This window comes from Dermacentor variabilis, chromosome 8, assembly GCF_050947875.1.
Source record: "Dermacentor variabilis isolate Ectoservices chromosome 8, ASM5094787v1, whole genome shotgun sequence".
Taxonomy (NCBI): Eukaryota; Metazoa; Arthropoda; class Arachnida; order Ixodida; family Ixodidae; genus Dermacentor; species Dermacentor variabilis.
In genome coordinates, this window is record NC_134575.1 from 138,782,539 (window position 1) to 138,809,499 (window position 26,961).

At 47.2% G+C, this 26,961-nt stretch overlaps 1 protein-coding gene across 1 annotated transcript in view; it reads left to right on the forward strand.

Moving 5' to 3' along the window:
- Positions 1–26,961, forward strand: part of LOC142590612 (integrator complex subunit 7-like) — a 145,934-nt gene that overhangs the window by 39,757 nt on the left and 79,216 nt on the right. Inside the window, exons 6-7 of the mRNA XM_075702931.1 lie at positions 9,471–9,585; positions 11,439–11,546. Coding sequence (XP_075559046.1) covers positions 9,471–9,585; positions 11,439–11,546 — 223 coding nt within the window. The remainder of the gene's footprint in view (positions 1–9,470; positions 9,586–11,438; positions 11,547–26,961) is intronic.

A 26,961-nucleotide genomic window follows, 5' to 3' on the forward strand; every position in this document is an offset into this window, starting at 1 on the left:
ACAGCGGATAGAAGGATCGGTAACATTATAGAAACTTCTGATACATGCGGGCGTGTCTCATGCTGAGCGATAAAATTTGTTTGACAGTGAAAAGCAGTGACCCGAAAAAGATAAACCAGTACACGTGCCAGTATGAAGTCCAAATGTCTGGGCGACAGCGAAGGCGCCCTTAAAATGTGTCAGTTACACAGTAAGACGTGCCACTCGACTCCAAAAGATGCCGCATAAGAAAATGAGCCTTAGTACATACCGTACTACATCCCGATTCGCTAAAGGAACATAAAAGCCTTCTGCAAGTAAACATTACTTGGTGCCGCCAACAATTTCGAAATGACAACTAGCAATGGTTGCTAACTTGTACTATCAGCTACTTCCACAGTGCGCGCTGTTTCCCATGTTAGCCCGGCAGTGCAGGCGAGCTTGGCTCCGACAGATAACTACGCCGACATCACGAGCATTCACAGAGCGTTTATAAAGCTGCAAGTGCGCACGGTGCAAGGTTGCGAAATGACAGCGTTCTAGTGACGGACCCACAGGGACGATAGAAAAAAAAAAGACACTTCGCGCTTCGCTCAACCAGGTCATGCGAGCTCAGAGATCATTTGTTTTGCTAGCTCAAACATACATTTGTGCCTTCGTCGAGATTATTCGTACGAGTCAGTAATGGCAAAAACGGAGAGGTAAACTGCATGTGCCAATACATACCTGTCACAAAGTGCAGCACTAATCAAGGCTTCACTGCGCTTTCGATCGCGTTTTACCGACGGAAATCGGAAAAGCCGCATTGCACTGCTGGGATGCTCATGGGAGGTTCAGCCGTAAATGACATGCGACATTGGCATCGCGCCAATTTCAATAGCAATAATGTTCGAAAGGCATTTCGTGCGCGCGGCAGCGATAATGGCAAGGCTGACAAGTAAGTGAAAGAACCTTATTGGATTTCCGGCGAGGACGCGAACTCGTTGCGCACCCAGCTAGTCCCACGTTGGGACTGGCAGGTTTAGCCCAGTGGGCCGGTCACTGGCACGCAGGACAGCCCGAATTTGCTTGTCTAGAGCGGGGCCACGCAGAAGCGAGTCCCCCTTGCTGAACTTGGTGTATCTTGACCGGCACTCCCCATAGCACGTGCGCCAGAGTGGAGGTCTGCCCGCTGGATGGGCAGGCGTCATTGCAATATACGTCGGGGTAAACCATGTAGAACTGCAAGACACGGATATGTGCCGGTCTGTAAGAGTCTAAGAGAAATGGCTGGGGCCCTATTCCACGGACAAGTGCAGTGCCTGCCACGGCCGTACTCCACTCACTTGGAGGAGAGAGTCAAGTCCGGCCGTGTGTCTGCCAAATTGCTTTGGTCCTCAGCCGCTAGCACGCAGCGCATGCGCAGTTCGGCCTTGCAAAAGGCGGATTGCCTTCCAAAACATGTCGCTTCTATTACTGACCCTGACACATTCATGACCAGACTTAGACAATTCTTAGGCAATAATGACTGAACTAGCCACAGCTGAAGAAGCATGTGTGCCGTTTAACATTTGACAACAAGAGTTGCCCTGACGATGAATTTGCCCTGACAAAGGCAAGTCCATTTGTCAAAAAATTTACTCCAAGGACATCCCTTGTGTGAGCACAGTTGATCACTTCATGTGCATCTTGTAAGGTTGAGGGATACCACTTCTGCTCCAACACTTAAATGCATCTTTCTTTGTCAGAGCAATTTCATTGTCATGTTGCTGCTCTTACAAAGACAAAAAATTGGTTTCAGTGGCATTATTCATTGGACCACTGTTGGTCACTACAAGCCTTCTGCTAGCCAGAACCTCCAGCCGGGATTGAATTGACTGAAAAATGTAATTAACGGGATTCGAATTAGTGGAAGTGTACTGTAGTAGCGATACTCATGTTTATTACTGTTGTTGCAACAAGAGGCAGGGATAATTGCCCACAACAAAAATACCAAACTGGGCGCTGACGCAAATGCACACCCGGAACAACTGTACAGTTACCGACGGACTTTTTGGATTCCAAAAATTTTGACATTATAGGTATTCCAGACTTCATAAATGCACCGTTAGGGTTCCTAATGAGCTACTGTACTTACTCTATTGTAACCCGCCCTCGATTGTAATGCGCACCCATTTTCTGTGACAAAAAATTTAAAAAATGAAAACCTCGATTGTAACGCACACCTGTTTTCCATGACCAAAAAAATAAAAAAATAAAAAATAAATATGAAGAGTGCAATACCGTGCACCTTGTGCTTTCATATAAAACTACTATTTTCTCTAATTTGGAAAAAAACAGATTTATACCCAATACATTAAAGTTGCGATGAATAAAAACACAAATGGCAGCGGCGTACCTTGCCGCCAAGATTTTCACTCCGCCGGCACGAGTCGCGTGGGGCAATAGGTATCGCTCGTCGTCGCTATCAGACAACTCCTTATCACTATCAACAGGCCAAAGCATTTCATCCTCGGTTCCGTCCATGGCATTCGAAATCCTGCACTCTTTAAAGGCCTTGTAGCAGCCGGGATCATGCACCATGCATCTTTCACTTATCTAGCAAAGTCCTGCAGCGAGGCACGCTTCATTTTATTGGTGGGCGTGAATTCGTGGCAACCACTGACAAGCCATTCGCTGTAGAGCGCCCGAATTCTATCTTTCACTGGCTTGTTGAAACAAGCATCGAGCGGCTGGAGCTGTGATGTCAGGCCGCCGGGCATCACGACAAGGTCGGTGTTGCATGCAGCCAGTTTATCCTTGATGCGCTGGTCAAGGTGGCACCTGAATGCCTCGAGCACAAGCATCCCACGCAGACCCAAAATGCCGCCGGGTTTCTTCTGCCAAACGTTATCAATCCAGTCAGTGACCATCCAACGTGGTGATCCAACCTTTCTAATTTACACGCACAATCACGCCACTTGGAAACACGATTCCTTTCGGCAGCGTCTTCCGTCTGAAGATAAGATACGGGGGCAGCTTGTGCCCATCCGCAGTGCAACAAAGCATTGCGGTGACTCTAGTTTTTTTCGTGGCTGGAAGACAAAACATGCACTTGCTTCGCCTCCTTTTCAACGGTTGTGGTGGCAGGCATCTCAGAGTAGAGCGGCGTCTGATCGGCATTTCCAATCTGTCCAAAGTGGTAGCTGTTTCTATGGCGCAACTTCAAGACGAACTGATGAAAACTGTGCAATTTCTCTTCATATTCTTTGGGCAATTTTTGGCATATCCCTATCTGCCTTCGAAGAGAAAGGCCTTTTCTTTTCATAAAATTTGATAGCCAGCACCTGCTCGCTTCGAAGTCACTCCACCTTAACCCTTTCTGTAGGGCTTACTGCATCGCCCGTACTTTGAGCCAATTGGTCGTCACAGGCCACTGTGCCGCTCGCTGCTCTTGCACGTATTCCATGAGGAGTTCTTCTGTTTTGGTGAAGCGGCCCTGCTTTGGTCCACTGAAACCCTTCCTTCTGTTTTGGTGAAGCGGCCCTGCTTTGGTCCACTGAAACCCTTCCTTGTTGCTTTGCTGGCGAAAATATTCTCCTTCTGTTTGTGCCAGTCCCGCACGCAAGTTTCGGGAACTTCGAACGCCTGTGATGCGGCCCGATTTCCATCCGTCTCCCCGCACGTAACTTTCCTTTTAAATGCGGCATCATAGTGGACTGGCATGTCTTCGCACACAGCGCTTCCATGCTGATTGAATAAACGCAGAGAACGGGAAGGCAAGTGGTAGACTAGGTTACTCCTGCGCCTGATTACACGTACAACATGCAGGAAGCTATGGCAACTAGGCTAGAAGCGCATACGAGGTGGCCATTTTTCGAATGTCGATGGCGATATGGTAACACGGATTCAGGGTCGTACTCGATTCTAACGCGCATGCAATTTTTGGACCCGTTTTATCAGAAAAAGGTACACGTTAGATTCGTGTAAATACGGTAATTCATTTTTGCGACTCATGTTTTGGGTGAATTTAGGCTCCAAAGTTTGATTTTTGGGACTAAATCATTAATTCTGAGCAACGCTACCAGATGTTGGCGGCCTCCAATTTAGATTTTCTGCTAGCTTGGCTTCCAGCGGTTCGCTATGTAGCCTCCAAGATAGCGAGGGGCACGCTATAAATAGAGCGTGCACAATCTTCCATTCTCGGAGGCCATGCCCACTCTCCCTTAGTTGACAAAAGGCTCCAGGGGATGGAACTTTTTCTTTCTTTTTTCAGTCGACACTATCGTCATAATCACTTAATGCGAGATCCGTTCTTTTTTACTTTTTCTAACTTTTTCGTTTTAATATTTTGAAGTTTCGGTTGGTATTTTGCACGTGGTGTGTCCATAGAACAGGTATGTCTCTGAGACATCGCATCTTTGTGTGTAATTGTTCGGCTTCGCATATGTGTGTTCGGCACCACCTCCTGTGCCTTCGTGAGAGCCAAGTGATGCGAAGCAATGGGGCTCGTTTCTTCTATCTCCACGGCGATCTCCACTAACAGAGATTGCCAACATGATGACACTCTTGTCGACTGTGCACACAGACGACGTCACCCTTGAGCAAATTCAAGCAAGTCTGATCGCCTCCAAGTGCAGTATGAGGCAGTGCATTGGAGATTTTTTTAAGCCATTCTGAGAGTAATAAATTTTATTTTTTGCGGTGAACGAGTTTTTTGGACTGTTCAATTTTTTGGACTATCTTTCGGTCCCCACGAGGTCTGGAAAATCGGTCGGTGGCTCTGTATGGTGTAGAATGTATTGATACGAATACGTGATTCGCTGCGCCAACACTGCACTCGCTTGTTATGACCTCCAAAATCAGGTGGCATGCGCCGTAAGATTTTAGAAGTCGTGACCAGCTAAATTTGAAAGTTATCGAAAGCAATCTGCTTTGGGGGCACAGTCTAGTCACAGCCTAGTTTTGTGTGTGCTGTGTTCTCGCTAATCAATTTGCATTGAAGCAGTAGACATCACAAAGATCACTTCGTTCGTTGGTGCTGCCGCAATTCCTAAAGCCAGCATTTTGACAGCGAGTGTCGGTGCTTGTCGAGTGTGAAATATTCATGTTTGCCTGTGCATGCTGACACCACGCTGGTTTACGCAGTTAGTAAGTGAATCTTTACTAGGGGCATTCTACTCGGACGGCTGCTACGTATAGCACAGCCACGTGAGCCCTGTCTTGAATACGATCTGTGATGCGGACGGTCCAGGCGCACCGAGGGCCGTTAGCTTCGTATGCGCTGTAGCACCTATATGCTTGCACGTCACCTGTGTTCACGAAGTGAAGTGCCACTCTCTCTTTTTGTTTCCTCCTCTTGTTTTTGCCTCTGTCCACGGGCAATGTGCGCCGCATGCTTCCAGTAGGGTGCATTGATTAGCACACTCCCGGGTGTGGCACATCGAAGCACCCTAGCTTGAAAGATTGGTAGTGGTGGCAGTCACTCCGAATGTTTGTCCTAAAGGCCAACTGCAACGAAAGTTCACTTGGGCTAAATTGACTAAGTGCCTACCGTATACTCTCAAAGTATTATTGGCAAAGCTGCAGGGTTGGTAATTGCCTAATTTTGTTATTAGCAGCTAATAAATAGTGCCTCTGCAGACAATGCGTGCACCTGTCGGCAAAGCGGTAGCGATGCAGACATGGTGAATATTGAAGAATCATGCGCTACTGCTGATTCCTCAGTTGCGGTATGTTGTGCCTAGACAGCCAGGTGCATTGCTCGTTCATCATTTGCGACATTTGCAAATTTATGGGCGTCTCTTGGCATGCGTTCAGCCGGTTGCATTCGTGATTTGAGCCGTTGCAAGAATGCCGATGTGTTACGTGGCCGTCGAGTACTCGAATATGTACACTTGAACACAAGTGATGGTTGTGCAGTACACAACGCTGAGTAGAGGAAAGCTGAACACATCTATCCTGATGCAGATTTTAGAGCAAAAGCGTGCACTGTGGTGCAGCAGGCAAGTGTGACGCGAACCAGCCAACATGCACAAAGCATGTAAACTGCAGTTGATGAAGCTGCACAAGCTACATTTCAACAGAACAGTCACTTACTGATCAAGATTTGCTTGGCAAATGCTTTCTCTGGATGACTATATGCCGTGATGATGCATGGAAACCAAAGGTAACGTTCAAAGGCAAATTGTATTCAAGGGCGATATACTTGAACAATAATTCCTGGTAGTGCATCATTTTCAAAATATTTCATGTCTCCACATGAGACGCGCAGCGCCACCAAGATGGTGGCGCTGCGTCAACGAATAGCCGGGAGATCCGCGGTGCGAGGGGGCCTTCCAAAGCCAGATCTTTTCGCAATTTTTCATAACAGCACTCTAGGAAAGTGCCGTTTTCTCGATTTCTACTGCATATTTTGTTATAATAGTTTGCCACATAGTAAACAAATGTCCGTGGATTGCGAAAAAAACAATCGAAAACTGAAAATTTTGACAATTTGACCACCTCAATTGCCACATCCCCTTAACCCTTTCGCTGTCACGGACGTACCGGTACGTCTTCGCGCTTACCCCCCCACAGTGTCACTGACGTACCGGTACATTCTCTATCATGCATTCAAAATTTCGCGCCTGAGTGCAAAGCTGGCACTCCTGGACTGGCCACGCCATCTGTTGACTCTTTCTACAAGTTCGTATTTTCGCCTTGACCTGTGTTAGTACATGTATTGAAGAGTACGGTGCGACTGCCGCTCGCCTCTCTCTCTTTGCTGAGTGGCGCGGTGGCTCCGCGTTCGCTGTATCATGCGTCGCGCGTGTGTGGTTATGGATTCAAGGGTTGTTCTGCCATCTCTGCTGGTTTGAAGGTTTTTATTTTTCTTCTGTTGGTGTGTCTGCTAGGGCGCGTCAAGTTCAGAGGCACGCGCCATTGCCTCTCCGAAAAGAGTGACTCGATTGCTGCTTTCGCTCTCTTGCCGCACCCTCGCTTCCGACTTGCAGCAGTAAACGTAAAGCCCTTCGAACTTTGTTTTAGCCTTTTTCCATCTCCCTCTGTCTTCTTGATCACGCAACGTCCCATTTCTCTCCGTTGTGCGGGCGACTGAAAGCGCATCCTCCCTGCGCGCGGTTACTTTCGGATGGCTGAGCGCGCAGACCTTCGTCTGCTCGTTGGAGCGGTGGCTCAATTCCGATTCAGAATACGAGCCGAGCTCGGATTCGGAATCGGACAGTCTCATGCGAGGAAGAGGTGAGTTCCGCATCGTCAGATTCGGATGTTGAACAGATGTTATAGTCAGGCTGATGATGATGATGTTTACTAACAACAGCTGCAGAACACTGAGATGTGCATATTGCATTGACTATGTTGTTTGTATACCAATCATAAACAAAAATAAATTGCTATGTTCATTCCATGTTATGCTCGTTCCCTGAAACCAAGCCGACACGGGGCCGTCACAGCCAGAAAGGTCCAACAGCGAAAGGGTTAACTGAAGAGTACATCTGAGATGGATCGTCTTAAGTGGATTCTTTTTTGCCTTCAGCTTATGGAAAACCAAACAAATGTTCCCATGTTGTTCGTTATGTGCAAGAATTCGGCTTAACCAAGTTCGTCTTTGCAATGACAGGTTCTTATGAAAATGTTGTGCATGCAAGGGCAACCTTGGTGTGAATAACAGACAGGGCCGTTTGTACACAAAATGCAACCTTTTCACATTGAACTCTCACAAAAGGGAATAACCTATAGTATTTACAACACAGGAGAACTTGGATGAGAATATCGTTACAGCATGTAGGAACAAATCAGCAGGATGCATTCAAAGTTATAGAGTAGCTCAAAGTACTGTAATGATGCAGCTGTCAACGATGCGGAAAGTAATAAAGTCACGGTGATTGTTCATACACGGATTCATCCGGGAAGTTGCGTTGGCCCAGGCAAACGGTGGTTGCTGAGGACGCGGTGGAGGACGAACCAGGGAGCCCCTTGTCGACGCTGTCTGCCACGCAAAGCTGTGTTGTCGTGACCAGCACGGTCGACAAATGTGTGGCAGCTACGTTCTCCGTGAGACATTGTTAGAGCTGGGTGCAGATCAGCGTTTAGCAATGGTTGGCAGAGCCCAGCTTGTTGGACATGCCCGGGCCCTCTCACCTGAACAGCCAGTCAGCTCCATCAACCAAGCACAGCTTGACCGTAAACTGTCATCCATGAATGTCCCCGAAACAGTCTGGTTTCTTGGAACAGTAGGGATCACTTCTGGCTCTGCCTAGAGATGCACTGCTACCGCTTCACAAACCGGCACCGCCTTCTTGTCGTATGCCTTCTGAGCTCCGCTGCCCACGCTCTCTTCTGTCCCGTGCCTTGTGCTTTCCTCTTCCTTTACTTCTCCCTTTTCAGCTTGCCGCTACCTGTCTTTTCTTTCCCGGGCTGTTGCTGGTTTCTTTGTGGGTTTGTGTTCCAGTCATCGAGCGCATCTCACAAGTATGACATTGCATGCACATCACAGTCTTAGCGAGAGTTAACTCTATTGTTAGAACCAGTATCACTATAAGTGGGTTCAACTGTATGCAATGGATTGGTAGCCTGCAGCATTTTCAAAGTCTGTTTGTAGAAAGGGGTTCTTTGGAGGCCACTGGCCTTGCAACTTAACTGCAGCAACACCTACTGTATTTATTTGATCCTATCACACAATTTTTTTCACCAATAATTCCCTAAAATGGGAAATGCCTATTAAAATCAAGTACAAAGCTGAGGCTGAAATGAGGGTTCTTGACCATCCTCTAGCAAGGGCTGTGCTTTGCCCTAGTGCAGGCACCAAAAGCTCCTGAGATTGCGATCACCGGACACCATGTGTAGCTGTGCCTGGATCGTACCTTTGGTGAGGTCACATGTTGCTGGGAATACCAGACGCTTATAAAAACAAAGAACAAGACAATTTTCAGAACCGTGAGTGTTAGCAATGCTAATTCCATAGTCGCATCATGCTGTGAGTCTAGAACACTTCTCTATTTTTGGAGCCTGCTGCCTAATGCATGTAACCTGTCTTGGGTGGCACAAAAATGGTCTTCAAATAAGCTGTGGCCCTGTTTCGCACCATTATGATTGTGAATTAATATGAGAGAAGACCCACATGCTGATGTTCACGAGAAAAACATTCGATTCGTTGCCGAGAATGGCACGTGTAATCATATTTTGCATTTTCCCCTGGATTTTGTACTTCAGATGCACATAATATAACATTTTTACTCACTTTTGAAAAGTCGCACCAGAAAGGTAAAATTTTCTTGACCAAGTACAAACCAGTAGTTGTTTTTCTCTCTTACCGCGAAAATCTGTTGAGGAAACAAGGGTATTGTGATTTACATCTTTGAAGTGTGCAAATCACTGTTTGCGCTACAATTGAAGGCACTGAAATTTTCATTTCTGGCTATGAAGAACTGGGTGCGTGTTACAATCAGCATTGTGTACACTAAGTATATACACTATATACGACGACACAGAGGTTCAGCTTGAGCTGACCTTGTGCGTTGTTTGCTGTGCAGGCGGTGGTGCAGTATGCACTGAGCACCCCGTACCTCAACCTCAAGTGCGGCGCTCTCTCTGTTCTGGTGCTGCTGGCCCAGTCAGTTGCTGTCGACAAGTTTGACCTGATGCCAGGTGGGTGCTCCATTGTCACCTACTGGTTTTCACTCCTCTGAAATGTGCGGAGACATCGTGGATAAGTGTGTCTCAAGGTACAATCCATCAACCTCCAGTTCCTGCTTGAGATTTTATTCGCTTTTACAGGCACATATAGCAGTTGACACCTCATCACGTTTAGCATTTTGCTCAGCATGAAAATGATGCACAAGTGAGTTGGCGAACACAGAAGTAAACTTACAAAACTGACACTTACTGAACTGAAACTTACAAACTTGTAACAACCACTGACCATTTTTTTAGGCTTAGAGGTTTGCAAAAATGTCCATATCGCTACACGCGTGTGATATTTGATTGTTTGAATAAGGTGCGTGGGCGCCATCACTCAAGAAAGGAGGAGGAAGAACGAACTGGGCTTGTGCTGTGAATCTAACAGGTCAGCGCTGCAACCGCTGTTGTAAATATAACCTGTAAATAGTTGCTCGTCTTACTGATTCGTCCTTCGCGTAACAATCTGGTGGACGATGTAGTTCCCCGTCCTCGCCACGGAGCTCCGCAGCGGCCGCACTTGGGCTAGTTGGTGTGGAGGCAAAAGATGGCACCATGAATCTCGAGGCACATTGGTCTGGAAGTGAGCTGGTGCCATTTATTCCAGCTTTGTATGGGAGAGCTTGCTGAATGCCACCGCAACTAACGTGACCCTGTATGTTCTTTTGGCTGTTGTCAGCACACGTAACAGGAGGTGACCATATTTATTTGAATCTAGGCCAATAGTATTTTTGATACTTGAGTCACAAAACTCCTTTGTCAGGGTAAGCTTAAGGATTTCATTAGGGGTCGTTGGAACTGGAAAAATTGCATGCTGCTGATGCCAGTGCCAGAAGACAGTACCTGTAGCCATTCATATCCACTGCCACAGCAGCAATGTACTACAGGGATCTGGTGGCTAGAGGAGTAGGTGTGCCGAGCGAGCTTAGGTCACTACTTCTCCGCATCATGGCGCAAAGAAGGCGCTGCAGTCACTAGAATGGTTTGGTGCAGACTCCGCTTATACACCATAGGAGATCTGTTTCCTCTAACCATTCTGCTCACCTTTTCGTTGCAGAAGCTTCAACATATATGGGCAACTTGCAAGCGCCAAACAATAACAGAGACCTATATATCCTCATTGCACAATCTGACGGCTACAGATGACAGTTTTTCACTCTGCATGCCTAATTTGTTTCTCACTTTCTGCCGCAATTACCAGACGACATGCGCCGCCGAGAACCATTGTACTCAGCGTAGCATTACTTTTGCATCGTAATGCAAAGTGGCGAACTACACTCCAGACGGGCTGGTTGGCACGCCTACTCTTTTAGCAACGATAACAAGGGTGCTATTCTGAACATCGGAGAATTCTAATTCTTTTCAGCTCTGTTTGGTAAAGGGGGCTGCTGTAGCCTCTCTGATTGGCTCAAAATGTCGTCATTAAACAATTTGACAGTGTGGCAGAATTAGCCAGTATCTAGAAGGGCACCATGATTCACTGTAACAGTATGCTGTTCTGACAAGAATGAATGCAGGCACAGTCATCTGACAAATTTTCTTTCATTGAGACCGAGCATGCACTGTGCCAGTACAGTGCTGCACATTTAGCGGGGGCAAGTGCATGACTAGCATTGGACATTGGTACTAATGAATGTCATTTGCTCTTTATGAATGTTATCGTTTACTATTACATATCTTGGTTGACTTGTAAGGTTCTTTATTGTTCTTGTTTTTAATTTTCTGACCTGAATTTTGGGAGGGGCGGCTGAGAATCGAGGCCAGCATAGGTTTGAGTAAATCTGGTTTTTTTTGTAAGAACTTATGTTGCTGGCACTTTGCAGAGGGCCCCGTGCTGCAGCTCTGTCGTGAGGGCATCTTCCATCACCAGGTGCGGCTGGCATCGGCCTCTATTCGGCTCCTCACGCACCTGGCCATCCACGCAGCTCGCGGTGAGTGCCTGCACATGAGACTATCCCTTTTGAACAACACCACAACGCCTAGATCCATTAGTCCCATAGGAACATATTGTGGTGCCATATAAAAACAAGGGTTGTGTGAATACTTGAATACTACCGCATCAAATCGAAGAGTAGTCAATGTTCGAACACTTAGATTCGGGAATCGAATATCTACTATTCGAAATTTTGAATATTCGATATATTTAATGTGGAGACCCGCGCAGTGCCACGGGTCATGTGCACCGCGGAGCCCCGCATGCTCGATGCCGCCTGAGCGAGTGTTTCACTTCGTTTTCAGCTCAAAAGGCGTGCTGAGCGTGCCAAAGGCAGGCTGCGCCGGCTGATGCAGCAGTGGTGTTTGTCACTGTGGGTACTCCCCGATGTCGGCCCGATGCAGGGATCGCACACGGCAGCGTCCAAATGCAGAATGGTGTCGCATTGGCCGTGGCCGCCTCTATTGCTAGGAGGTTCGCCTGGGTTGACAGGAACGATTGAAATCATAACACAGTGCATACAGAGAGAATGGCAACATAACAGTATTTCATAAAGTGTCAAAGCATGTGTGGAGAGTGGGCCGATTAGCCGCCGATAGGCACACGGATAGTGTTGAATACGCAGTGACGAACATCACGCTGCTTCGAAGCCGTCACTCCAACCAGCACGTGTGATCTCGGGACTGATCACTGATGAGCCGCCCATGCGAACATATTAGTGACAAGCATTCTGCAATGACTTGTGGCCCATTACCATGGTAGCCACACCGCCTAGGCCATTAGGCTTAACCAGCACTGCTTCGTCGGGCGTCGGTGAGTAAGATTACCAGTGACGTAGCTAGGTCGTCAGGCACCCGGGGCCCACAGATCTTCTGTCACCCACCGCCCCCCCCCCCCCCCGCTTGTAGTCGAGGAAGGCGAGGATATCGACAATTTCCGGGTGTCTTCAGACGTATATGACACCCCCCCCACTGACTGGCCCCTTACAGAGATTGCCAGCAGCTGCATGACATTCTAAAAGCTGACAAACCGCTTCACAAATGAGAGCGAATTCATGGGATACTAATGAAAGTTTTAAATGGTCGCGATCTTGTGACAAGCTGTATGGCAGCCTCTCATTTTCGACACCGTTCATTGATGGACATTGGCGAACTTGCCGTGACCCTCCAGATTTCTGAATTTTTGACAGATGGCAAATAGCACCAATCCCGACAATAAAATTGCACGGACAGTGCTTGCTCTGTACTGTCAGTGGCGGCTATGCATGGAACAGTGATAGAGTCACGTGATGCATGCTCCTTTCGTCTGTCACGCAGGTTGGCCTTACGATAATCCACCTGCCATCAAGTTAAGGTAGCACTTCTGTATTTTGGAGAAAAACTGAAAAGCAGCACTTCCTATGCAATAAATTAATGATTGCAGCAAGACACAGGTCCACTATTAAACTGAGAACCTCATTGGTATTCAGTATAGCTGAATGTCACTAATTTGTTAGTTCCAGAGGAAGAAGAAAGCACCCTAGAAATTCTGTCAATGCAAAAAATATTTTCCAGGCCTTCATATGCTAGAATTGAGCTGTAATCAATGCTGGTATACTAATTGGGTGTTTTCTTTAGTAAGAGTAGGTCCATACCATACGTCTACATTTCTGTATAGGTAAATTACTGATAGTTCACTACATTCTTCTTATGTAATAATGGGAGACTTCCGAGCATGTGCAGTATCGTGTTTTCTTGCCCCAAAATTTATAAGCTTTAGATTTCGTGAAAATTTTGGATATTTCATTCAATATGGAGCTTTTCTTCCCTCAATTCAATTCAATATTCAATTCAAAATCTGTTCACTATTCGCACACCCCTAATAAAAACCCATACATTCTCGTATACAGTTGGACCTCTATACTATATAATGCCCATGGATTTAACGAAGTATGGGTATGAAGAAGTAATCTACAGTGTGGTTGTGGTTGTTCATGCTTTAATGGTATCATTTTATGGGCTGACTGTCACCACTGTGCTGTCGACTTCCGCTAATTCAATCCTGACGGGACCGACAAAATCGGTTCGGTTATCTGGTGGGTTGAATTATGTTTCAGTCATAAAAGATGCCAAACACACGGCTGATTCATTTGGTAGTACAGTAGAACCTCGTTTTTATGTTATGAAAGAAAAGACATACTAACCGGGAAAACATACTACTGTATCCAATATAACTAAAAATATTTGACGTACTCGACTGCACTTGACATCTGCGGAACGTGAAACGTTGTGCAAATCACTGCAGTGCAAGATGTTGGCACGCATCGAACTGGTGGGGCTCTGGCAGCTCGAGACGCCTTTGGTTGTTTTCCTATTGCATAGTGTTTTAGGATAGGAAGCAAAAACCAATCGAGCTGGTGGATGACGCCAATTGCCTCTGGAGCGAAATTTGCCACTCACATCGCGCTACCTGTAACAGGGAACAGAGGCGCGTTGGGTTATCCCCTACTGAAAGCGTTCAGTACGCTACCAACGTCACTACGGCTTGTGCACTATGGAACACATTGGTGAAGGTGCTTATTGCAATAGGGTTGGTGGTGATAGCTGTGAGTGCAGTGTGCCACCACCCGGAAGGAGACTTGCTGGTGCCGGAATAAGAAACAGTGTGCGCGCCAGTGTTTTCACTTGAGATGGGCGAGCAAGTATTGCAGTGAAGCTTCCACTGTAGGTGGCTACTGTTTTCGATCGCTACCAGCTAAATGTTGGTGCCGAAAGATAATGTTTTCTAGTAATGTATGAACCTGTAAAATATAATTGTAACCCTATTGGATCATTCTGTTGTGTGCTTTCTCGCAAACGTTGGCGCCGGGAAAGCGTATGTAATGGGAATCATATGTATCAGCGAGGTTCCACTCTATTTAGTCTGATCCTAAAACATTCCCTAATAGAACACACACCCACATTTTCTGGGTTCAAAGTAAAAATAAACTTGCGTAAAAGTTATGTTAGAGCTTCTAAAGAAAGTAGAAATCAAACACACATTCGATCTTTAGCAAAAAAAAAAAAACATAGCATGCCTCTGATTCTGAATATAAGAAAAATGGCAAGACAGTTGACTTTACCTTCACAGAATGCTAATTTATTTACATAGTATTCCATGCACCATCATTACCCTCATCCAGCACTTTATCGCTGTCTACAAAGACCCATAACATGCCATCCTCCGTACTGGCCATAACATTCCTGATATTGTATAGTATTTATTAAACAACTCCACTATAGTCTTAAATGAGATGGTGGCCCATGCATAGGCTAACCTAGTTGCTAGTTAGTCCTGTGACGCATGCGATTCCTGAGAACGTGTAGAACTCACAGCGCGACTTGTTTCTGCTAGCTTAACATGTAGAATAACTTATCATTTGAATTTGCTTTTGCAATCGGGCTAGATCTGGCTTATCATCATGCTGCACAAGAACTCGTTTTGTTGCCATCCATGGTCACCATCTTGTGATGGCAATGGTGATGATGCTAGCTATGGCGCCTCTGATGGTAGGCTGTTGCGAACGTGTTTTTGGTTTTGTATTGTACTGCACTGGCCCAAGTAATTCTCTGACAAATTTTATTGGAAAAAGAAAAGGCGCACATTAGAATTACTGTTAAAACATCAATATAACGAAGTCAGTAAAATCGTAGCTTTATTTCATTTGATAGAAATCTTGTTATGTTATTGAAATTCAACTTTTCATGCGAATAAGGACAGCTGCCGATGGTTTTTTTGTTAAATGCATGAGGCCATAAGAATTTCTTTGTTATCGGGCAATTGGAAAAAGTGAACTTCAATGACCAAAAAAATTTTAAAAACTCATTTCGTTGATTTTGATAGTTGAGAACCAAAGATGTGGCTCCGTGCCGTGTTGGCGACATCTTCAGATTGGCAGGACGATGCAACCTGTGAAGCTTTCAAGCCCACCCTGTCCACTTGGCCTCAACAGCTGGTTCTCTGCACCCGCAGCGGGACGACACTATCGGCGTTCTGCTATCCACACAGTTCGACCAATGCCACACCAAAATCTGGGGGATTCCACAACTGCCCTTTTTGTCCCCTTCAAAACCGCTTTGAAACCTTGAAGTCTGGTAGTGCATGCCGTGAGATTTAGCAGCTTATGGCCAGCTAAATTGGCCGTTACTGGCAAATACACTGCTCGACTTCGACAGCCACTCTCTGTCACGCGGTGCACTACTTGAGAGGTGCTTTTGCAAGCAGTGACATGCAGTTCAAACATTTTTCCATTTGCAGCTGCAAAAGTTTCTATTTATTGGTTCGGCATTCCTTCACGGTGGCAGCAAAATCTTGTTATATTGTTACGGAAGGTTGAAAGAAGAGAGGAAGAAGATCCAGGACGCTGGCTGCTGCGTGTTGTTGGTGGTCAGCCATCTTAACTGCTCTGACTCATTTTGTATATATATTGTAAATACCATCTTCTATACTCCCAACATCCCCGTAACATATTGGTGAGAGGTGCGGGGTACCACGGCTGGAAATGGAGCTCTGTAGTGAACGTTGCATCACCGTCCGCACCATGAATGACGGTGAGCACTCGGGATCAATGTCGTTGCCACCTCCTACGTCACTGTCGCATGCTACGTCGCTGTCACGTTCAGTTGTCGTGCAACCAAAGGATCCTGGAACTTTCTGTGGGACCTATGGCGCCGACATTGAAGAGTAGATGGCCATGTACAAACACGTAAGTGGAATCAACAGATGGGACCCTACGCTTATGCTAGCTAACCTGTTGTTCAACCTAAGAGGCACGGCAAAGGTGTGGTACAAAAACCACGATGAGGAGCGAACCAGATGGGACCAATGCAAAGAGAAATAGACAGAGTTGTTTGGCAGACCAGCTGGGCGTAAAATTGCCGCAAAGCAGCAACTTGCTTCCCGTGCCCAATCCCCCACGGAATCCTATGTCTTGTACATCCAGGACGTGCTGGCACTTTGTCGTAAGGCTGATCACGACATGACAGAAGCTGAGAAGGTCGGGAACGTGCTTACGGGCATTGCTGATGATACATTTAATCTGCTCATGTGCAAAAGCTGCTCTACAGTTGATGAAATCATTAAAGAGTGCCGACAATTCGAGCAGGCCAAAAGCCGATGCGTTTTACAACCATTCGCCAGACTTCCCAATACTGCCGCAATGTTGACGTGTGAAGGTCAACCCGCACAGCAGCATGCGTCGCCATCAGAGGACATGGTGCGAATCGTTAGACGTGAACTGGATGGGATGGCGCCCGCAGCTTTCTGTTCGCATAACCCTGATGCTACTAGCACATTTTCAGTTCCCCTCGTACAAGCCATCGTTTGCCAGGAACTTGAAAACATTGGTTTACATTCTGTCTCTGCTGTCACCAATCCCAGAGCTAATGACCACCCTTCTACTATATTCGCTCCACCCCGACGCTTCTCTCCGCGTTATAGCAACCCGACTGAGTGGAGAACTGCGGATGACCAGCCGAAATGTTTCACCTGTCGCCGCATTGGTCATGTTGCCCGTTACTGTCGCAACTCTTGGCCCTCAACACCTCACACGCCGACCAACCTGAGCCGTTTTGATGGAAATGCCCGCAACGTTTCGCCTACTGTCGAGTCTAACAGCGCCGACAACTGTGCTAGGAACATGTGGTACAGCCGCTCGCCATTGCTGCGCGGACACCAGTATCGTTCACCGCAAACAGGTCACCCATCTTCCCGTTTGCCGCAGCCACGTTGCCTTTTGTCCCCGGTGGTTTTGGCCTCACCCTTTTGGAAAACTAGGAAATGCAGCCCTCGGAGGTGGTGCTGCATTGCCTACTACTGCAGCAAATCCTCTGTCTGCGACCACAAAGAGAAGTGTAATTGACGTCAAAATAGACGGCGTACCTGTCCAAGCACTCATCGACACTGGAGCCCACGTATCTGTGATGAGTGCTGGCCTACGTAGACGTTTCAAAAAGGTCCTCTCCCCAGCAGCTGCCCGAGTGCTTCGTGTGGCCGACAGCGGCGTGCTAGTTGTCATTGGAATCTGTACTGCATTTTTAGGTATAGCCGGCCGCCCTACTTCTGTTCTCTTTGCTGTGATCAACAACTGCCCTCACAACATTATCCTTGGATTGGACTTTTTGTCCGTTCATTCTGTTCTCATTGACTGCGCAACTGGTATTCTTCACTTAAAATTGCCTCAACTCACCGATGCCCGCTTCACAATGTGTGTCTGTCACCCGAGGCAGTTGCTTACGTCAATTTGACCACCCGGCCTCAGGTTCCTGACAGTGAATATGTGCATTGCCCCATCGTCGACGCGCTTTTGAACCGGAACGTTGCTGTTCCACATATGCTGGTCACGGTTACTAATAACTGTTCTACCGCTTATGAACTTCAGGATGTGCCCTCAAGTGCTTCCGGCCGGCATGTTCTTGGCCAGCATTTCTGGTAGTTCTGAATTTGACATTGACAGTCTGAATGCTGAGAGTGGTTTATTAGCGCCAATTGCAGCTCACGACTCTCGTTCTTAACGGATGACTTCGCGAAAATGATGGCATCTGACCTCACCTCGGCACAGGCCACGGACATATGTCTCCTGCTTGAATCGTACAGTGACATCATTAATTTCGGCGACAGGCCTTTAGGCAAAACATCTGTTCTTCATCACCGTATAAACACTGGAGATACGAATCCTATTCGTCGGCGTTCCTATCATGTATTGCATGCTGAATGTTGAGTCATCCAATCAGAAGTGGACAAAATGCTTCGCAAAGGGGTCATCGAGCCATCAGCCAGTCCTTGTGCTTCGCCTGTCGTCCTTGTGAAAAAGAAAAATGGTACCTGGTGTTTTTGCGTCGATGATCGCCACTTAAACAAGATCACGCGAAAAGACGTCTACCCACTACTATGCATCGATGACGCCTTGGACTGCTTGCATGAAGCTAAATACTTCTCATCCATCGATCTTCGATCTGCCTACTGGCAGATTTCAGTTGATGAAATGGACCGCGAGAAGACGGCCTTCATCATGCCGGAAGGCTTAAATCAGTTCAAAGTCGTGCCCTTTGGCCTATGCAATGCTCCTGCGACATTTGAACGTGTGATGGACTCTCTTCTGTGAGGCTACAAATGGACCACCTGTCTCTGTTACCTTGACGATGTTAATGTTTTTGCTCCCATGTTCAGCAGCCGCCTTACCCGACTCGCTGCCATTCTTGCGGTCTTCCGAAAAGCTGGCCTCCAACTGAACTTCACGAAGTGTCAATTCGAGCGCCGTCAAATTACCGTGTTGGGGCATGTTGTTGACGTATGCGGTGTCCAACCAGATCCGGGAAAAGTTCGCGCCATACACAATTTCCATGTGCCACGTTCAGCTTCTGATGTGCGCTGCTTCGTCCGCCTGTGTTCTTACTTTCACCGTTTCGTCAAAAACTTCGCAGACGTTGCTCGGCCCTTGACAGATGTTCTAAAGAAGAATTTGCCATTCTCATGGAGCCCGGAGCAGGCACACGCATTCGCTGCTCTCATCGGATTTCGGACCACCTCTCCCATATTTGCCCACTTTGATCCATCTGCACCGACCGAAGTCCACACTGACGCAAGCGGCTATGGCATCGATACTGTTCTCGCCCAAGAACAGAATGGTACCGAGTGCGCGATAGCTTACACCAACCGCCTGCTGTCACCTGCCGAGAGGAATTACTTCTTCACCGAGCAGGAGTGCTTGGCTTTAGTTTTGGCAGTAGCCAAGTTCCGGCCTATTTGTACGGCCACATGTTTTCGGTCATTGCAGACCACCAGGCACTCTGCTGGCTGTCTTCCCTCCGGGACCCAACAGGATGGCTCGGTCACTGGGCTTTGCGGCTCCACGAATTTTCGTTTGTTGTCAACTATAAGTCTGGACAAGGGCGCTGACTGCCTCTCTCGTCACCCCGTGGGTCCCCCTGATCCTGCTATTCGTAATCCGGTGATCTGCGTGATGGCTTTTTCTAACATGACCAACATGCGCGCTGAACAACAATGCGACAAATCCTTACAGTACATCATTGCCAGAGTGCAATCTGGCAGCACTGATGCCATGTGCCGCATGTTCATTCTGCATGATGGCATAATCTACGTCCACAATATCAAGCCTGATGGCACTGAGTTGCTCCTTGTCCTTCCTCGTCATCTGCGATCCGTCGTTCTCGAACAACTTCACGATGCACCGACGGCGGGACACCTTGGAGTTTCGCGTACATACGACCGCGTATGACACCGGTTCTTCTGGCCAGGTTTACAACCCTCTGTGCGTCGTTATGTTGCAACTTGCGAATTGTGTCAGCGCCGGAAGAAACCACTCCTGCCACATGTCGGATGACTCCATCCAATTGAAGTTCTCTCTGAACCGTTCTTTTGCGTAGGCCTTGACCTACTTAACCCTTTTCTGACGACGACTAAAGGGAATAAGTGTATCGCCGTTACTACTGATTACGCGACATGCTACACGATAAGAAAGGCGTTGCTGACTAGTTGCACAACAGAAGCCACCGACTTTCTCCTCCATGACATCATTCTCCACCATGGTGCACCTCGACAGTTACTTACAGACCGCGGCCGCTCGTTCTTGTCTCGAGTTGTTGACGACCTCCACCGCTCTTGTCCCACTTAGCACAAGTTGTCCACCGCCTACCACCCACAAACAAATGGTCTTACAGAACGGCTCAACCGAACACTCACAGAGATGCTGTCGATGTACGTTTCCAACGATCACCGCGACTGGGACGCCACACTGGCCTATGTGACGTTCGCGTATAACTCGTCCCGGCTGACACTGCAGGATATTTACCCTTTTGTCTTTTGGATGGTCACGACCCCACATTGCCGTTTGACACCATCCTCCCTTCTGTGCCACATGTTGCAACTGAGTACGCTCGTGATGTCATTGATTGCGCTCACATGGCACGTCAAGTTGCCCGATCTCGTTTATTAGCCTCGCAGCGTATACAAAAAGAGCGTTATGACAGGTGCAATCACGATGTTATGTTCTCTCCAGATGCTTGGGTGGTCCTTTGGTCACCATGTCATCGTGTTGGCCTCTCTCAGAAGCTTCTCTCTCACTATACAGGGCCTTATTAAGTCCTACGTCAAGTTAACGACGTAAATTACGATATTTCGCCACTACAGTTTGATGCATCCTCAAGTCCAATGCCTGTTGACGTCATCCACGCTCGTGGCTGAAGCCAAATTTCGCTCGCAATTCTTCGCCTACCATGCGATGAAGTGAGGGACGCTGGCTGCTGCGTAATGTTGGTGATCAGACATCTTAACTACTCTGACTCATTTTGTATGTATATTGGAAATACAATCTTCTATACTCCCAACATCCCCGTAACAATATTGTAAATGTGTATTAATCAGGGATGGAAGTGCTGTGCCAACCTGTGGCAATACGTGAACTTCGAATGAAGTTGCCAAATTTAGCAGGATGTGCATTCAGTGGCAACCAGACAGCACTTAGACATGAATTGGCTAGCGATTAGACCTGCCATCCAAGCCTAAGCAATCTGCTTCAACTTTGGCACCTTTGGAGTGTGGGTGTACTCGTTGGCATAATTGTAACTAGGCCACGAGAAAAATAAAAACCGGTTTATGTTGTACAATGCATTATGAATGTTTTGTAAAGGTGTTATGCATTTGCATTTAAGCGAACCAGCTAAAGATGAGTTGAACTGGCATTCATTTCATGGGGCAGTTGGGAAGGAAAGCTGCACTGAATAAATAAGGTGGCCCACTCTGCCCACCGTGTAGCTCATCAGTTTCCTTCTGCATTTTAAGACTCAATTTTGCACCCTATTGGTACATCTACATCGATTAATAGGCGTACGCTGTGCGGGTGATGTTATAGATCTATTTTACACATGCACAGCATCCTTGGTTACCGGGATGATAGTGCGGCTTGCGGACAGACGATCTGCTTGCTTTCGTGAAACTTCTTGGTCACAAATAATTAATGGTAACCACAACGGTCACTCAGATTTGAACATACGCTACACTATTTTCCGCCAAGCCACACCACACAAAATCAGGCTCTTGCCACTGTAGAGTGCAAGCCAAGGATGTAAAGTTTCATATTTAGTCGACCTTGGCAGCCAAATTGTGATCGTAAGTAAACATTTGGTGAAACCGCAGACCTCTGGAATCGCGTTGCGGCAACGGTGTTAATGCGGCGACTTGTACATATGAAGTCCGACAATTTTAATAAACAATCGTTCGGTGCACGATATAAGTATTGGTTGCCATTTTATATTGGCTTTACGGTACCCGTTGCAGAACCACAAATAAGCCCGAATAATCAAGCTTTTTAAAATATTGGCTGACAAGGCAGCCCAGAAAGCCAGTGAACATTTTTATCTCTTTACTGTTTTCAAAAATAAGTTTGAGCTTTTTCTCGGCTAGCGACGTGAAATATTGGCAAACATATTTCACTTCGCGTTTATTCTGCGGTATTCTGCTATCTTAGCCGATGGTTGCCAAGAATTAAGAATTACCTGAGAGTACTAGGGGAACAGCATTTACTCTATCTTGATGTGTGTTGTTCATGGTGGCCACTGTGAATATTTCTCGTTCACTGTGCACGAATACAATTAGCTAAATTTATAAATTTACCTAATCGATGAGATGTCAATGAAAATGTTGTGGATGGCGCTGACAAATGACTGTTAACAGCATTTAAAACAACCTAATTCATGAAGTCTTTTTTGACTAGAAATAAAGCCCGTGAAATAAATCAATAAAAAAAAGGTTTGGCAGCATCTTACGCTCCTGTAACACGTGAAGGCGAAAGCCTACTGCACACTTAGTAACGCATTGTCTCACACAGTAGCGTGGCTGCTTTCACAGTTTGGCTTCTCTGACTAGTCTTTGACGCTTAGGTGTGGCTTCGCACGCTCGTAAGCCAACGTTTCTCTTCGACTTTACGTTGCATCCTCTCAGCAGGGAGTTGAAACGTATGCTATTCTGTGTGTTGTAAGGGTGATTTCAATGAATGTATGCACTGTTCACTTCACTTTGTTGAGTGCTCGTAGCCTCAGCGTTATGGGGGAAAGAGCTGTTGCATTTTTTGCTTGCTTGCTTTTTGTACCATTGGGCCGGACAACGCATTTTTCGTTTCAAGGCCATTGGGCTATGACTTTTCAAGGCCAAACTGCTGTGACCCTGACAATGTTTCTGTGCACCAGAGATTGCGTCAATCTTTACACAAACCTCGTCAAATAGGAGCACTGGGAATGAGCAGCTGTGCTTTTTTCTCGCTACGTCAGCAGTTTTCGGCGCGCATCTTTGATCCCTACCGAATGTGAAGTAGTGAGATCTTGTAACGGTTCATTTTCTTAACCGTGACCAGGTTCGCACATTCATAATATTGTCACAGCCTACTACTAGTAGGAGACGGGAAAGCCGGTGTCGAGGACGTGTAAAAGCACTTTATCAGCGCAGTCAACGCGACGTCGTTGTCGTCTCTGTTTTTCTACTCGCGCGCTACTTCAGCATCGTTTTCATCGCCTGGCACATGCCCGCGGCGACCATAGAGGATGTGGCATTTGCCCCTCCTTTGAAAAGGCGGCATCGTTGATGCACCAACGTCCGAAGGCTGTGCACAGACAGTGCAAAGTTGAGGTCACGAGGAAAAGTATGGCTTCATACGAAGCACGTGCACAACCTCGGGCAGATGCCGCCGGCGCTTGGAGCAGTTACGGTTGTGGGGGACCTCTTCATAATTCACACCGCTGATGTGGCACAGAACTGTATACGGGCCAAAGTATCTTCACAGGAGCTTCTCAGACAGCCCCCGCCGACGAATCGGAGTCCAGACCCACAGCTGGTCAGCGACGTTGTATGTGACGGGTTTTTGCTGAAGATTTTAGTGTTGGGCATCGTATTCCTGTTGTTCTTGGATTCGGAAACGTGCAAGCTGCCTGGCTTCCTCTGCGCGTTACGTAAACTACTCAGCACCAGTCTCGTCGTCACCGCACTCGTGTGGCAGCATTGCATCCAACATGGTTGTCACTTCCCGGCCGTAAACGAGGTTGAAAGGCGTGACGCGTGTTGTCTCTTGGCGCGCCGTATTATATGCAAATGTAATGTATGGTAAAATCTCGTCCCAGTTCTTGTGGTCGACTTCGATGTACATACTCATCATGTCTGCCAGAGTCTTATTCAAACGTTCTGTCAGCCCATTGGTTTGGGGATGATAAGCCGTGGCCTTTCGGTGAGTGGTACCACTTAATCGCAAAACGGTGTCCAGAAGTGCAGCCGTGAACACAGATCCTCTGTCTGTTATGACCACTGCGGGAGCACCATGCCTTAGGACGACGGCTTTGATGAAAAATCGCGCTGCTTCGGCTGCTGTTCCACGTTGGATAGCACCTGTTTCAGCGTATCCAGTAAGGTAATCTGTGACGACGATTATCCATCTATTTGCGGCAGTAGTCAGTGGAAATGGACCTAAAAGGTCCATGCCAATTTGTTCGAACGGCGCTTGTGGTATCTGAACAGGATGCAGCAGTCCAGCTGGCTTTCTGGGTAGGACTTTGCGGTCCTGGCAATCCAGGCATGTCTGTATGTAACGTTTCACAATCGACGCAAGTCTTGGCCAATAGTACTTTAGCCTAATTCTTGCCAATGTGCGGGTGTAACCCAAGTGACCAGCAGTCGGCTCGTTGTGACAGGCATGTAGGACTTCGTCGCGAAGAGATGCGGGAATGACAAGTAAGTAGCTGCTGCCACTAGGTGAAAAGTTCTTTTTATAGAGAACGTTGTGGCGCAAGCAAAATGAAGACAGCCTTCTTGCAAATAACCTCAGCATGCTGCTTATTTTTCCCTCCAAGTAATCGAAAAGAGGAACCAGTTCTGCGTCCTTATGTTGGTGGCGGGAAACGGCGACAGTATCTACCACGCTTAGAAAAGCCGCGTCATCATCGTCGTGCACTGCAGTCTCAACAGGAGACCAAGAAAGGCAGTCGGCATCGGTGTGTCGTTTCCCTTATTTGTAGGCAACCGGGAAGTCGAACTCTTGGAGCCGAAGACTCCAGCGCACAAGCCGACCAGCTGGATCTTTTAAATTAGCCAGCCAGCAAAGCGCATGATGATCACTGACAACGGTGAAACACCAACCATACAAATATGGCCGAAATTTCAGGACGGCTCATACCAGTGCGAGGCATTCTTTTTCTGTAGTGGAATAGTTAGCCTCCGTCCTTGATAGCGTCCTACTGGCGTAAGCAATCACTCTTTCGGTGCCGTCCTGCCGCTGTACAAGCACTGCGCCAAGGCCGACATTACTAGCGTCGGTATGAAGGATCGTAGGCGTGTCGTCATCAAAGTGTGCGAGCACGGGTGGCGTCTGCAGCCGTTGCCGTAGGTCGCGAAATGCCCGTTGCTGGTCTTCGCCCCACACGAAGGGAACATCTTCTCTGGTGAGATGTGTTAATGGCCATGAAAATACCGCAATAAAGCCTCGGTAGGAGGCGCAAAGGCCCAGAAAATGTCGCACGGCCTTTTTATCTGATGGCATTGGGAAATTAGCAACAGCAGAGATGTTATCAGGGTCAGGTCGGACACTTTCATGACTAACAACGTGACCGAGAAATTGAAGTTCTTCAAAGCCAAAATGGCACTTTTCAGGTTTTAAAGTTAGACCAGCTGAGCGTATTGCTTCAAAGACCGTCTTTAGTATCCGTAAATGTTCCTAGAATGTGACGGAGAAAACAATCACGTCGTCTAGGTACACCAGACAGATTTGCCATTTGAGGCCTGAGAGTACCCTGTCCATTAGTCGTTGAAATGTTGCTGGCGCAGAACACAAACTGAAGGGGAGCACCTGAAATTCATAAAGCTCGCTGGGCATCACGAAAGCGGTCTTCTCACGGTCTCTCTCATCAACTTCTATTTGCCAGTAGCCGCTTTTCGAGTCCATCGACGAAAAGTAATGTACGTTTTGTAGCCTGTCCAGTGAATCGTCGATACGCGGCAGCAAATAAACGTCTTTCTTTGTGATGTGGTTGAGTTTTCGATAGTCGACGCAGAAGCGCAGGCTACCGTCCTTCTATTTCACCAATACGACAGGCGATGCCCAAGGACTCTTAGATGGCCAAATAATCCCATACTCAAGCACTGTCTTACGAGAAAGCGTTTGATTCTGTCGAAAGCTCAGCAGTCATGGAGGCATTGTGGAATCAGGGTGTAGACGAGCCGTATGTAAAAATACTGAAAGATATCTATAGCGGCTCCACAGCCACCGTAGTCCTCCATAAAGAAAGCAGAAAAATCCCAATAAAGAAAGGCGTCGGGCAGAGAGATACGATCTCTCCAATGCTATTCACAGCCTGTTTACAGGAGGTATTCAGAGACCTGGATTGGGAAGAATTGGGGATAAAAGTTAATGGAGAATGCCTTAGTAACTTGCGATTCGCTGATGATATTGCCTTGCTTAGTAACTCAGGTGACCAACTGCAATGCATGCTCACTGACCTGGAGAGGCAAAGCCGAAGGGTAGGTCTAAAAATTAATCTGCAGAAAACTAAAGTAATGTTTAACAGTCTCGGAAGAGAACAGCAGTTTACAATAGGTAGTGAGGCACTGGAAGTGGTAAGGGAATACATCTACTTAGGACAGGTAGTGACTGCGGATCCGGACCATGAGACGGAAATAATCAGAAGGATAAGAATGGGCTGGGGTGCGTTTGGCAGGCATTCTCAGATCATGAACAGGAGGTTGCCATTATCCCTCAAGAGAAAAGTGTATAATAGCTGTGTCTTACCAGTACTCGCCTACGGAGCAGAAACCTGGAGGCTTACGAAAAGGGTTCTACTCAAATTGAGGACGACGCAACAAGCTATGGAAAAAAGAATGATAGGTGTAACGTTAAGGGATAAGAAAAGAGCAGATTGGGTGAGGGAACAAACGCGAGTTAATGACATCTTAGTTGAAATCAAGAAAAAGAAATGGGCACGGGCAGGACATGTAATGAGAAGGGAAGATAACCGATGGTCATTAAGGGTTACGGACTGGATTCCAAGGGAAGGGAAGCGTAGCAGGGGGCGGCAGAAAGTTAGGTGGGCGGATGAGACTAAGAAGTTTGCAGGGACGGCATGGCCACAATTAGTACATGACCGGGGTTGTTGGAGAAGTATGGGAGAGGCCTTTGCCCTGCAGTGGGCGTAACCAGGCTGATGATGATGATGATGATGAAGCACTGTCTTCACTTGGGTTTGTATTGCCTCGCGCTCTTTCGGTCCTACACGATAAGGATTCTGCCGAATTGGTCTGGCGTCGGCTGACGCCAGACCGTGCTTAGTGAGCGGCGTATACAGTGCTTAGTGAGCGGCGTCTGGCTGACTCGTGATGTTGATGAGAAGCAGCTCTTAAACTCATCG